Here is a 15,504-nt window from a genome sequence, read left to right on the forward strand (position 1 = left end):
CCGAGCATTTTATCAGTTTTATTCAACGAGTTTAATAAATACAATGTGGAAAGTCACAAATGTAATATTCTTTTTATCACATGTTAGCCTTTGTTGTCGAAACATCAAAAAATCAACTTTCTTTTGCCATATAAACTAGACAATTTGACAGACGTCGCCTAAACTATAAATGACGTCGACGTCACAGCTTTAGTACACCAGTGTATTATCATTTTTAGCTCGACTATTCGAAGAATAGTCTAGCTATTCTACTCACCCTGGCGGTGGCGTCGGCGTTGGCGTCACACCTTGGTTAAGTTTTTGCATGCAAGTACATACAGCCATCAATGAAAGGCATATAGCTTTGAAACTTATTTCTTCTTTTTCTAGGTCAATTACCAACCTCTCTGGGTCAAGTCCCATAACTCTGACATGTATTTTTAATTATGCCCCCTTTTGGACTTAGAAAATTTTGGTTAAAGTTTTACATGCAAGTTACTATCTCCAAAACTAATGCAGATATTGATTTGAAACTTCACATGTGTCTTCAGGGTTATAAAACTAGTTGATAGCAGCAAGTCCCATAACTCTGACCTTCATTTTGGCCAAATTATGCCCCCTTTTGGACTTAGAAAATTCTGGTTAAAGTTTTGCGTGCAAGTACATACAACTATTTCTAAGAGGCATATAGATTTAAAACTTATTTTATCTTTTTCTAGATCAATTACCAACCTCACTGGGTCAAGTCCCATAACTCTGACATGTTTTTTGAGCAAATTATGCCCTCTTTTAGACTTTGAAAATTCTGGTTAAAGTTTTACATGCAAGTTATTATCTCCAAAACTAATGCAGATATTGATTTGAAACTTCACATGTGTCTTCGGGGTTATAAAACTAGTTGATAGGATCAAGTCCCATAACTCTGACCTTCATTTTGGCCAAATTATGCCCCCTTTTGGACTTTGCAAATTCTGGTTAAAGTTTTGTGTGCAAGTACATACAGCTATTACTAAAAGGCATATAGATTTGAAACTTATTTTTTCGTTTTGTAGATCAATTACTAACCTCACTGGATCAAGTCCCATAACTCTGGCATGTATTTTGGGCAAATTATGCCCCCTTTTGGACTTTGAAAATTCTGGTTAAAGTTTTACATGCAAGTTTCTATCTCCAAAACTAATGCAGATATTGAATTGAAACTTCTCATGTGCCTTCTGGGTTATAAAACTAGTTGATAGCAGCAAGTCCCATAACTGATATGCATTTTGGTCAAATTATTCCCCCTTTTGACCTTAAAACTCTTTTGATATTTAACTTTTTTGGGTAATATTTTCCTGCTTCTGGGTCAATATTTCGAATAGTCGAGCTTGGCTGTCTTACGGACAGCTCTTGTTATTTAATGGCTTTATTACACTCACGCGATGTCAAAAATGTGATCAATGAATGCAGCATTCTCCTATGTTGTACAGTACATGTCATTTTATGAAATGACACTTATATGGTCAAGTAGATAGGTCACTGACTTCAAATAACTTGCCCCTTAGGGATGTGGGTTTAAAACCTTGATTGAAGTGTAGAAATCTTTATGTGAGGAAGTCATCTAGCTGACTTGCAGAAGGTGGGTGGCCTACCCAGATGCCTGCTGTGCCAGGAGCATATCACAGAGGGGCACCTGGAATCTGCCTTTACGATCAAAATTGGGAAAATTGAGAAAAGTCACAAGATGTCCTTTAATGATTTGACACTGAACCAAACAAAAACATTCAAAGTCATTTTACCAAGAGTGAGTTTATTGCCAATATCCTACATGGAAGTAAAGTTACTTAAATGCTACTTATAAATATACAATTAATGTGAAAAATGAATGTCTTTATTCATGCAGCTTTATATGTAGGAAAAATCTATGTCTAACCTTTAGAAATATTTGTATGTTTATATCAAAAGCCACTGTTACAAAATGCACCATTTTCAACAAATTTTGGGGCCTTGCTATTCCCCAAAAAGTGTTAGTAAATTGCATCAATATAAAAAGTTTGAATAGCAGTGTATATTATGTACACATGTGCAATCTGCCTTAAAACCAGTAAGTTAGTATTCAATTAATACAGTTCATTCCACTTATTTGAATACTGGTTATTGGAACATTCCACTTATTTGGATACAAAGTTAATGCACCAATCAGTCCCTGTATAATTATGTCTCCCCCAGGAGACATATTGTTTTTGCCCTGTCCGTCCTTCCGTCCGTACGTCACACTTCATTTCCGAGCAATAACTGGAGAACCATTTGACGTAGAACCTTCAAACTTCATAGGGTTGTAGGGCTGCTGGAGTAGACGACCCCTATTGTTTTTGGGGTCACTCCGTCAAAGATCAAGGTCACAGGGGCCTGAACATTGAAAACCATTTCCGATCAATAACTAGAGAACCACTTGACCCAGAATGTTGAAACTTCATAGGATGATTGTTCATGAAGAGTAGATGACCCCTGTTGATTTTGGGGTCACTCCGTCAAAGGTCAAGGTCACAGGGGCCTGAACATTGAAAACCATTTCCGATCAATAACTAGAGAACCACTTGACCCAGAATGTTGAAACTTCATAGGATGATTGTTCATGAAGAGTAGATGACCCCTGTTGATTTTGGGGTCACTCCGTGAAAGGTCAAGGTCACAGGGGCCTGAACATTGAAAACCATTTCTGATCAATAACTAGAGAACCACTTGACCCAAAATGTTGAAACTTCATAGGATGATTGTTCATGAAGAGTAGATGACCCCTATTGATTTTGGGGTCACTCCGTCAAAGGTCAAGGTCACAGAGGCCTGAACATTGAAAACCATTTCTGATCAATAACTAGAGAACCACTTGACCCAGAGTGTTGAAACTTCATAGGATGATTGTACATGCAAAGTAGATGACCCCTATCGATTTTGGGGTCACTTCATTAAAGGTCAAGGTCACAGGGGCCTGAACATTGAAAACCATTTCCGGTCAGTAACTTGAGAACCACTTGACCCAGAATGTTGAAACTTAATAGGATGATTGGTCATAAAGAGTAGATGACCCTTACTGTTTTTGGGGTCACTCTGTTAATGGTCAAGATCACAGGGGCCTGAACATTGATAACCAGTTCCGATCAATAACTTGAGAACCACCTGACCCAGAATGTTGAAACTTCATAGGATGATTGAACATGCAGAGTAGATGAACCCTATTGATTTTGGGGTCAGTCTATTAAAGGTCAAGGTCACAGTGGCCTGTTCATGTAAAATCATTTTTTGGAAATAACTTGAGAACCACTTTACCTACAATGTTGAAACTTAATAGGATGATTGGACATGCAGAGTAGATGACCCCTACTTATTTTGAGGTCACTTGATCAAAGGTCAAGGACACAGGAGCCTGAACAGTGACTTGAGATCCACTAGGCCACGAGTGTTGAAATTTAGCGGGATGACTGGACATGCCAAGTACATGATCCCTATTGCAGCCAACCATCAGTGTCTCTTTGACTTTTGCTCCTGACCCCTATTGACTTCTTGCCTATAGGACTTTGCATTTGGGAAGACATGCGCTTTTTTACAAAAGCATTTTCTAGTTCCAATTTAAGTTTTCCTGTTATTTGGATAAATTTTGCTTTGAATCTATGACCTATTCCATTTATATGGATAATCAATTTCCAGACTAATACTTCCATTCCCCAAAGAGTGCATAAACATGATCTGAGATGCCTTTTACTAATAAACTTTGATAATGTGGCAGTTGACCTAAATCCAAATGACACTGAATATTTTCCAATACAGGTAAATCCAATATTTGCTTTACAATAGATCTATGACAGATTATCTTTGAACATCCCTGGACTTATTGGACTCAACTGCCACATTATCAAAGTTTATTAGTACAATGATCCATTAACTAGTTATCTTGCTCAGTTGACACATTTTCACACCTTTTTTTGTCAGTTTATTAATGACTTGCACAAACATCCATAAGAAATTTGGCTGATTTAACACCTTACCAAAGTTTTCACTTTCAGATAGCAAAAATAATACATAAAAAACAGATAATTGTAACTAAGGCCATAATAAATTAATTCCTAGATTATCATCCCCGCCCGCCCCCTCTTTTTTATGCCGGCCCAACCTTTTTTATTTCTCTCTCAAAAAAACCCAAAAACATATACGAACCGTGATAGGGTCCCGTATATTTGTTTTAAATTTACTGCTCTTGCAAAATACCGAATATTCCCATGTATGATGCGCAGTTTTTTTTATCTCCGGGACCAGCTCCGAAATGTGGGTACCCATTATACACAATGTAAAGACGACTTTCCAATTTCAAAACTTATTTTGTTTTTCGAGTTTTGCCATTTTGGTAAAGGGAAACTACGCTCCGCGCTTACTGTATACGCTAATATCTAAGATTGCCGTTATGTTCCGTAAAAGATCTAGTAGTTTATTTTACTTTCAAACAAAATTAATTTTATATTAATTTAAAAGTATTTTGATGAAAGAAAATATTAAAAATCACAAATATTAGGATACTTATAACAAGAGCTGTTGGAGGACAGCAACGCTCGACTATTCAACAGCTTGTCAATTGAATGAATACAAAAGTCAAAAAAGGGGCATAATTTTGTAAAAATGGGAAAAAGGGTTATGAAACCTTCACAGTGCTTATCAGCTCATAAAGTGAACAAGTGCGTGAAGTTTCGATCCTTTCCCATAGGTGGATAATGAAATACCAGCTTACATAATGTACATACAAAAACTTAACCAAAAACTGCTAAGTCGAAAAAGGGGCATAATTTTGAAAAAGTTGCAAAGTAGAGTTATGGGACCTACACATTGCATGTCAGATCATGACAGTGAACAGGTGTGTGAAGTTCCAGTCCATTCCCATTAGTGTGTACTGAGATACCAGCTTACATACAAAACCTTAACCAAGAATTTCTAAGTCGAAAAGGGGGCATAATTTCATAAAAAAGCAAAATAGAGTTCTGGAACCTGTGCAGTGTAGGTCAGTTTATAACAGTGAATAAGTGTGTGAAGTTTCAATCCATTCCCACAAGTGGTTACTGAGATACCAGCTTACATACAAAACCTTAACCAAATCGGGAATAGACTATGAATAGTCGAGCTAAAAATCAGGGATTATTTTAATCGGGATCAAACTGCGAACAACAAAATTGACAAGCTAACTGGCTATTAGTCTGGCTACTGACTAGGTAATCTTTTTTTAGAAAAAATAATTCTTTTATATATTCAGACTTCATCAGTCTTGGCTCTGATAATCTATGTTTTGAGAATAAAAGCGACATAATGATACAAAATTTGTATAGCCTCAGGAGTTATCTCCTGTGAACAAAACATAGGATCTGAACACAGACTAACTGGCTATTTGACCGTAATAAAAAGACTGACACACCTTTTGTTATTGGTTTGAATTGAAAAGGTCATGTCTTTTTGAACGATATCATTCCGAAATATTGAAACAGTTGCTTTCTGTTTAATATTCAAAATATTTAATTTAAAAAAAAAAGAAAGAAAAAACAACAACAAATATAACAATATTTTACTAGTTTTATTTTCGAGAAAACTAAGTCGGTGACATCAAAACGAAGGTTGATCCAGCTTCTAATTAAAATGTTGAATTGTTGATAAGTGTAATATGAGAGTAAAAACGAAAGTCTACAAGATTTGTTTGTTTTTACTTTATTCTGTTTTCACCATTTTGTCTTGACATGTACTCAGGGGTTCGATTCATGCATAAATAGCTGTCATTTTCAATATATAATGCTTGATTTTGTGAGTTTAAACTGAAATAAATCTTATGTTGATGAAAGGACCCTTCAGCTGAAATCCTAGGAGTCTGTATGTACACTTCTGCTTATTTCAAGAGTCAAAATCATAAGTCCGGGTCAGATGGAACCCCTGTCTACAGTTGTTCTAAAAATAAAAAATAAAATTCTACCCCCTGCCCCCTTTTTGAACAAAATTTTGATGATAATCTAGGAATTAATTTATTATGGCCTATATAATGAATTAATCTTTAACCAAGACATTAACAGGTATTCGGATTTTATTCAGATTTAATAACTTTAATATACCATATCATTAATATTATTATAACTATCTACAACCAACAACTTCTACATTTACAATCAGGTGTGATTTGTACTAAAAAAAAAAAAAAAGTTAAAAATTTAGCATTCTGATATTTGAATACTCCTGTTATTTGAATATTTTGTCCTGACAAATAGGTTATTCAAATATCCGAAATCCACTGTTACACTATATAACAGATTCTTGTCATATGTATAAATGAGCCGCGCCATGAGAAAACCAACATAGTGGCTTTGCAACCAGCATGGATCCAGACCAGCCTGCGCATCCGCGCAGTCTGGTCAGGCTCCATGCTGTTCGCTTTTAAAGCCTACTGGAATTGGAGAAACTATTCGCGAACAGCATGGATCCTGCCAGACTGCGCGGATGCGCAGGCTGGTCTGGATCCATGCTGGTCGCACACCCACTATGTTGGTTTTCCCATGGCACGGCTCAAATATGTTTAAAGAAGACTTGCACAAAAACATCTCTTACATCACATTTCTTATGTAATATTTTCTTGTATCTTTTGTCAGGTAGGTATATGAGGAAGCCATCTAGCCAGCTAGAAGATTGTTGGTTTTGCAAAGGATGTACCGATGCTAAAAATTATGCCAGGGGGGATATTGGGGACCTTCTGTGGTCAGTTAATACATTAAAATTCATTAAACCTGAATTGTGTGGGTACAACTTTACAATCAACAAACTACCTTTTACAAAAACATTATTTACACCATTTTCTACAACAAACATTATTTACACCATTTTTACAACAACCATTATTTGCACCATTCTTACATCAACTATTATTTACACGATTTTTACAACAGCTATTATTAACACAATTACTTACACCATTTTTACAACAACCATTCTTTACAACATTATGTCACCATTTTTACAACAACCATTATTTACACCATTTTTGACAACAACCATTATTTACACTATTTTTTACAAAACTGTTAATATTAACACAATTACTTACACCATTTTTACAACAACCATTATTTACAACATTTTTACAACAACCAATATTAAAGGTGGTCAGTCACATTTGAGCAACATTTTAATATGACAGTTTTCTTTTTTAGTGTATTCTATCAGAGATTTATTTAAGGACCAAAAATACCTATTTCATAGAGGTAGATCCCGAATAGAAATGTATGTTTAATCATTTTTTATGAAATTTTGTAGTTATTCCCCTTTAATATGAAAGTATTAAAAAAAAGTGTACTTTGCTTTTGATTTAAGTATAATTTCTAAATTTGCATTTGATAGATATTGGAATGTTTCAAAAATCTGAAGCAACAGGCAAGTTTTAAAACAGTGTGTAGCTTCGAGATTAATTTATTTCCAATCCATCCTGGTTGCGCACACAAGATATGTAAAGGGAGGTAATAAGAATTTTACTAACTTACATTTCTACTGAATTTTGGCTAAATGAATATTTGTTAATGTAAATATTTGACAAATAATGAATCTAATACAGTAGTTATTATATTCATGTGATTTCATAGACAAAGTCACATAATGTTTATTAAATTTACTACAATGCTAAAGTAACATTATCTTGATTTGGCAGCCACCATAGAAAAATCAAAATCTAAAAATACAATATTTTAACATATATACTAATATGCTTGTCTCTGTTAAAACAAGCTTACGCTAGAATGACGTCATGTTAATGTGCGGTGATTTTATCTACCGTTTTAGATTAAGGGCACATTAGAATCGAAATAATTTATACCAAAACCATGTTTTATCACTGTTTATGCACTCTGACGGTAATACATCGTACAAATAATTTATAAATATTATTACGCCCAATGTGTAACCGCCCATCATGCATAAATAGTGTTAAAACACTCTTTTGCTATAAATTATTTCTTAATTAAACAGTCAGTGACTACACATAAGCATACATTTGACCATATCACTACTTGATCAGAACCTAATTTACCACCTTTACCACAATTATTTACACAGTTATTTGAGCACTAGCATCATGCTGTTCGCATTAAGGCCAACAATCATTGTTTGATCTTCCCACCTAATAGAGACAGTTTGAGGTCGATGGCATTTATTCAGCAACACACTGTATTCATTTTTCTCCTCCTTTGATTGAAGTGGAGATTTTGATTTGTTCTTTATCAGCAGTATCTTATTTGCCATGCTTGCACACAATAAGCAGTTACCTTGATCATCAAGGGTCACTTTCCTTGGCCATTTCAATTCCTCACTTTCTATTTTGTACAAAGGTTTACCTTCAAATGTCAAACAGGTAAGACTATGTTTTCTACCATCGGTTACATAAATGTCACCATTATGTTGATTCACAGCTACATAGTAAGGGGAATTAAAAAGTTCGTCCCCATTCTCGTCAACAGTTACATGCCGTAAAATTTTACCTTGTCTGTCACGGACCTCAATAAAGCCATTTCCTGGGTTGTTGTGGAATGTTACTAGTATGTTATTCTTATAAACAGCAATACCCCAGGGCACCCTTTTTAGATTTATATGCATTGCCTCATGTAACTTCCCAGACTCGACCTTGATATATTGCAGTAGCTTCTTAGATTTCAGAGTTACTAGGATTTCATTTGCATTGACAAGAGCAGCATCCCAAAGATTACCTTTAAAGTAGAGTTGATGAAGCAGCTGGAATTCTTTGTCTAGAAGGATCAACTTTGAATTGGCATGATCACATAAAATAAGAGAACCTCCTGGTAGAAACAGGGAACCAGTTATATCAGAAGCAGATTCGCTCATTCCAAAGTTAATATGTTTATAGCATATGTTCTTGATTCTTAAATTTTCAAATAACATATCTTGCTTTTGTGATTCAGGTTTCTTTCTTGCAGTGGCATTTGTTGGAAGACTCAGTTTTTCCTCTAGAAGATCTTGCTGTATTGACACATCATTTTCAGCTGGTTTATTTTCATTTGTTTCCTTATCTTTGTCATTAGTGCTGGTGGCTTCTTTAGAGTTGTCACTGTACTGTCTGTGGTTGTCTTCAGTTTCATTCATACTGATTCCTGCATCTTTATTTTCTATTTCTTCTACATTCTTCTCTTCAGATGTTTTTATATTAATTTTCTTTTTAATGTTGTCACACAGTTCTTTCACTGTCAGTATCTTCTGCATAACTTCCCGTGATTTCCTTGTGCTTGGTTTGAGGGTAATGGTATTCTTAACTGTGGTATATTCTAAATGGATCTTTTCCAGTTTAGATTTAGCTGCAAAGATGGCAACTTTGTCATTTGATTTTGAAACATGATCAGTATGCTCCTGAAGAGAGGCCAAATTGTTTATTACATCATTGTACATGGCAACATTTTCTCTGAGTTCTTTAACATAAGACTTCTCCTGAATTTCTCCTTCTTTGATTTCATTTTCCAGTTTGTCAAAGTATTCATTCATTTCTTTCCTAACAGAATCTAGCTGTGCTCTCTGACTTGTTGAGTTGGCTACTGTAGAATCAATTACCTCTATTTGAACACTTTTAAGCTCTTCAAATTCAGTCTTGATGCCTTCAATTTCCTTAACTGCATTGTAAAACTCAGCTTGATCATCTTTTTCACAGATATCATCAATCAGTTTACAGTCACAAGTTGAATGTTTTGTCATTTTGCATAAGGTACATAACACAGATTTATGTGTGCTACAGTAAAATTGCACTTCATTCATCCTGTGGTCATTGCAAAGCTTGAGTGCCAACTTCGGTTTGGTTTCCTCTCTGGTTCTAGGCATAGAATCTCCTTGAAGAATGAAATGATGTCTGAATGCCTGAAATTTCCGATGAAACTGTAGACATTGGTTACATAAAAATTCATTACATTCCTGGCAGAATGCTCTAGCATCTTTCTGTATTCCCTCAAACTGACACGGATCACAGTTCAGTACTACTGAATCCTGAGATGCGTAATACTGATCATCAGACATTTTTAAAAATGTTTCTAGGTTTTGTTAACATGCACTGATTGATATACCTTGTTCATTCAACAAAATGATAATGCTTACTTCCTTGTTTGTTCAAGTTTAAGTTCTTATTTCCTTTTGTTTAAAGATTGTAACTTGTGACTTTAAGATGTACCGGGTAGTCCAGTTTAAAAGATTAATACCATTTTAAACATTTTTTAACACAGGTAAAGATAATCTCCATTTCTTTTTGACAGTTATCTGTGAATTTATTGATTATGACTGGTGGTAACTGGGTCAATGTCATATTGATTTATTCACACCAATCCTTTTAACCAGTTTTGTGGTGGAGAAAAAGTTTACAATATTTTGGTGCAAAATATGTTAATATAAACATGATAAAGACCTTTTTGTTATAGAAAGTATTATGAATGGAGAACATTTCCCATTTAAAAATAGTATATCTAAGTTATTGTGATTAAGTGTGTTTTTGTTGTTAATATGTGAAAACAAATATTTAACTTGGTATAATTATAAACTGTTTCATTTAGGACTATTTTATCAGCATCACCTGTAATATGTTTGCTCTGAATTTTTAGCTCGACTATTCGAAGAATAAGTAGAGCTATCCTACTCACCACGGCGTCGGCGTCGGCGTCGGCGTCGGCGTCACACCTTGGGTTAAGTTTTTCGTACCAGTCCACATTTTGACAAAGTCTTTTGAGATAAAGCTTTGAAACTTTCAACACTTGTTTACCATCATCATGGCCAGTTATAGGCAAGAGCACATAACTCCATCAAGGATTTTGGCTGAATTATGGCCCCTTTTGACTTAGAAATCATGGTTAAGTTTTTCGTACCAGTTCATATTTTGACAAAGTCTTTTGAGATAAAGCTTTGAAACTTTCAACACTTGTTTACCATCACCATGTCCAGTTATAGGCAAGAGCACATAACTCCATCAAGGATTTTGGCTGAATTATGGCCCTTTTTGACTTAGAAATCTGAGTTAATATTTCGTACCAGTCCACATCTTGACAAAGTCTTTTGAGATAAAGCTTTGAAACTTTCAACACTTGTTAACCATCACCATGTCCAGTTATAGGCAAGAGCACATAACTCCATCAAGGATTTTGACTGAATTATGGCCCCTTTTGACTTAGAAATCATGGTTAAGTTTTTCGTACCAGTTCATATTTTGACAAAGTCTTTTGAGATAAAGCTTTGAAACTTTCAACACTTGGTTACCATCACCATGTCCAGTTATAGGCAAGAGTACATAACTCCATCAAGGATTTTGGCTGAATTATGGCCCTTTTTGACTTAGAAATCTGGGTTAATATTTTGTACCAGTTCATATTTTGACAAAGTCTTTTGAGATAAAGCTTTGAAACTTTCAACATCTGTTTACCATCACCATGTCCAGTTATAGGCAAGAGTACATAACTCTATCAAGGATTTTGGCTGAATTATGGCCCGTTTTGACTGAGAAATCTTGGTTAAGTTTTTCGTACCAGTTCATATTTTTTGTAAAGTGTTTGACATATGGCTTTGAAACTTTTATCACTTGTTTAGTATAATAGTCTCTATCTGTAGGAAAGAGAACATAACTCTGTCATCTATTTTGGCTGAATTATGGCCCATTTTGGACTTTGAAATTGGTTCTGTTTCCATACAAGTCCATGTTTTGTCAAAACTATTTGACATATGGCTTTTAAACTTTGAACACTAGTTTATCATTATGATTTCCATCTGTAGGCAAGAGTACATAACTATTTTGACTGAATTATGGCCCTTTTTGGACTTTGAAATTGGCTCATATATTGCCATTTAGTGCAAGACTTATCGAAATCAAAGTAATACAGGAACATTGTTTGTCTAATCTATTTATTTCTTTTGTCTGAATATCCGTGGATATATTTTGACACCATTCTTCAATCAATTCTTCGAATAGTCGAGCGCGCTGTCATCAGACAGCTCTTGTTAGCTCACCTGAGCATGAAGTGCTCAAGGTGAGCTATTGTGACTGGTCTTCATGCTCAAGGTGAGCTATTGTGACAGGTTGTCCTCTGTCAACATTTGCCTTGTTAACACTCTAGAGGCCACAGTTGTGACCCAATCTTTATGAAACTTGGCCAGAATGTTTGTCTTCATGATCTCTACTGTCAAGTTTGAAACTGGGTCACGTGGGTTCAAACTTAGGTCAGTAGGCCAGATCAAAAGAAAATCTTGTTAACACTTTTAGAGTCCACAGTTTAAGTTTGAAACTCATGAGAGGTTAAAATGTTTGTCTTGATGATCTCTACTTTGAGATCAAATCTGGGTCATCTGGGGTCAAAAACTAGGTCACACGGTCAAATCAAAGGAAAGGCCTGTTAACACTCTAGAGGCCACAGATGTGACCCAATCTTTATGAAACTTGGTCAGAATGTTTGTCTTGATGATCTCTAGGTCAAATTCAAAACTGGGTCACATGTATGGTCAAAACCTAGGTCAGTAGGCCAGATCAAAGGGAAATCTTGTTAACACTCAAGAGTCCACAGTTTCTGACTGCTTAAGACAAATTGTAATTAGAACAAAAAGTCGATTTTGGAAGTTAATGAACTGGCTACTTAACTCCCTGAGGCCGAAATGCGACTATAGGCGCTATATTTTCTACCCCTGTAGCGTCGATATGCGACTATAAGCGCGTTATCAGGAATCCCCAGGACGGCGATTGACGACTATAGTCGCGGTACCGACATCATTTTCGTTCGAACGCAGCATATGAAATTTCGCTACACATCACCTTGATATCTACCCGTGATATTTAAACATGTTATTTTCGTATCGGAGTGCATGTACATGTATACAAATTTTATATGTACATCTGGGTCTACTACAAATCTTATTCGAATCTGAAATGTAAAACTGGTTGTTTTGTTTTTCTTCACTTTTTATTCACTGTACATAATGGTACATTGTTGCACGAGAACAAAAATAGCAATTGCCTATACCGATTCAGCTACCCTTCACTGAATTGTTTGGAATAATAAAACGACAATTTACAGACGATCAGGACTTAAAAAATTTTTTATATGTTTTATGTAGTGATTGTTTTAGACGTATAGATATCGAAACAAGTGTGACTGATATGCCATCCGATCTGATAGTTAGAGAAGAAAAAAATAAGCACTAACACAGCGTATGTGTTTCGAATTTAATTACTAAGTTTTCACAATTTAATAACTGTTCACGCCCAACTAATTGATCGTGACACTTTCCACTCTAAAGCGTTTTTCACGCTATTATGGAAGGTGTGAAAACTTAGACGATACAGGTATTCGTAAAACCGCAACTAAAACGAGTTGAAAACAGGCTTTAAGGGCATAAAAAAAAACATTTGTAGGAGCGCATTTTTCGTAAAATTGCATTTTCGTAAAACCGCGACTTTGTAACATAGAAATAAGAAGGAAAGCAGCCGGGACCACAACACCTTTTCGTAGTATACCGGTATTTCGTTAAATTGCGATTCGTAGCACCGTGAATGCACTGTAATACTGATTTAAATATTCTGTGTATATAACGTATCTATCAATTGGAATATAATGTGTTTACGTGTGAAAAAGGTAAGAAAAGCAGAAATGTTCAAATATTTATCAAACGCATTATGTGTGCTTAAATTGTGAATATTTCGAAGTGAAATTATTATTCAATTTGGATATAAGCCACGGGCGAAATATGATATAAAAATATTTGTTTAAACTTCGAAGATTTTGTAAGTTTATTTTAACTTACACAAAAGTTAATAATGTTTCCCTGCATGATTTCAATTGACCGCATGCGAGTGTGATTATGATAAGATCAGATAATGTCTTCGACGTCAGGTGGTAATTTTTATCTCGCCGCAGCAGGTATGTTACACTATCGGCCTCAGGGAGTTAAAGGCAATACAGATGACAGCTAAGGCAGGTTCAGCTATATGTAGGAAAGCACTACACATGAGAAATATGATGCAGCTGAGACGGAATTTAGCTGCAGTTTGGATTGTACTCATAAGATATGAAATCTGTTATTATGAAATAGTAATATTGATTTATGACTGTCAATAACAGATTTAAAAAAAACGTAATCAATTTTGTTGGTATGCCCCAGGAACCATTATGACACTCGAAGATTTCCATGCAATTGCATATTCCTGTTCAGCAGTGTTGCATTCTTCGGACATACATAATTATAGCTCACCATGCATATGACTTTTTAGAAAAAACCAAGAGTGTTGAAATCCATGTTGAAAAGCAAGTTATAGGTATAAAGATGTCAATTTAACATTTGTTTTGTTACAGGACTGAGCAATACCATGCTGAATGTGTTTACTTGTTTTAGCTTCATGATCTGAATTCTTTCAGGTGAAATGTATGATATTGGTTGGGGTCAGAGGTTATTCCTATCTTGTAAAGGAAAGGGAGCTCCTACAGGTAAGCTTATAGCTCAGCTATTCAAAGAATAAGGAGGGCATTTGCACTCGCATTAGCACATTAGCATCCATGTCATAGCTACATTCAGTTAAATGTTTTACTAAACTACTGCCCCTATTGTCATCTAAAGGGTCAAGATCATAGCATTCAGATTGTGTAATAGCTCTGGTTAAAAATTTATGGCAATCTTCTTAGTTTAACTGTACCTTCTTATCCACTTCCCCTATTATCATCTACCTTAAGATAAGGCTTGATCTTGGTAAGGGCCACACATCTGATAGTTACGTTTCAGGTATCTCAAAGGTCAAGGTAGCTCAGTAGGTAGAGCGTCGGTCTACGGATCGTGGGGTCGTGAGTTCGATCCCTGGGCGTGGCGTGTGTTCTCCGTGACTATTTGATAAACGACATTGTGTCTGAAATCATTAGTCCTCCACCTCTGATTCACGTGGGGAAGTTGGCAGTTACTTGCGGAGAACAGGTTTGTACTGGTACAGAATCCAGGAACACTGGTTAGGTTAATTGCCTGCCGTTACATAACTGAAATACTGTTGAAAAACGGCGTTAAACCCAAAACAAACAAAGGTCAAGGTCAATTGGGTCAAATATTTTAATTGTGCTGGTTAAAGTTTAATGGAAAATTTCTCAATAATTTCACTATATCTACTTAACTACTCACCCAGTAATCATCAAACCTCACATAAGGATCTATCTTAGTAAGAGCAGTCATGTTGTGATTAAGGGTCAGGTGCCTCAAAAGTCAAGGTCACTGGGGTCAAGTTGTGTAATAATTTTTGTCAAAGTTTGATGGTATGTTTCCCAATTTGACACATAATGTTTCCTAGAAATAGTGTGCCCCATATCCTAAGCTTCTAACTTACTCATCCATTGCACTCTCCCAACTAAGTTTTCTAGGAAGACCTGTTTCAGTGACTGACCTGTTTCGGTGACCTTCTGAAAATCTGCTGCCATAATTTCCTAGTGCAATATTTTAGGCAACTAATTATAGTAGGGTTGTTAACAGTAACATTTCAGCTTTCAG

The 15,504-nt window shown here is 35.4% G+C and overlaps 2 protein-coding genes across 2 annotated transcripts in view; one reads left to right on the forward strand and one right to left on the reverse strand.

The window, feature by feature from the left end:
* The window catches only part of LOC123540300 (uncharacterized), a 38,165-nt gene that overhangs the window by 4,844 nt on the left and 17,817 nt on the right, over positions 1 to 15,504 (forward strand). Inside the window, exon 4 of the mRNA XM_053526729.1 lies at positions 14,397 to 14,465. Within this exon, the coding sequence (XP_053382704.1) occupies positions 14,397 to 14,465 (69 nt within the window). The remainder of the gene's footprint in view (positions 1 to 14,396; positions 14,466 to 15,504) is intronic.
* On the reverse strand, positions 6,571 to 10,394 carry LOC128549623 (uncharacterized). Its single transcript, XM_053526728.1, has one exon. The coding sequence runs from the start codon at positions 10,030 to 10,032 to the stop codon at positions 8,077 to 8,079; it is 1,956 nt and encodes a 651-aa protein (XP_053382703.1). The 5' UTR covers positions 10,033 to 10,394; the 3' UTR covers positions 6,571 to 8,076.

Source organism: Mercenaria mercenaria, chromosome 16 (assembly GCF_021730395.1).
Source record: "Mercenaria mercenaria strain notata chromosome 16, MADL_Memer_1, whole genome shotgun sequence".
Lineage (NCBI taxonomy): Eukaryota > Metazoa > Mollusca > Bivalvia > Venerida > Veneridae > Mercenaria > Mercenaria mercenaria.

What these genes read in the sequence shown, in the direction of transcription:
- LOC128549623 (XM_053526728.1), bottom strand. Translation starts at nt 10,032, where the DNA reads ATGTCTGATGATCAGTATTACGCATCTCAGGATTCAGTAGTACTGAAC.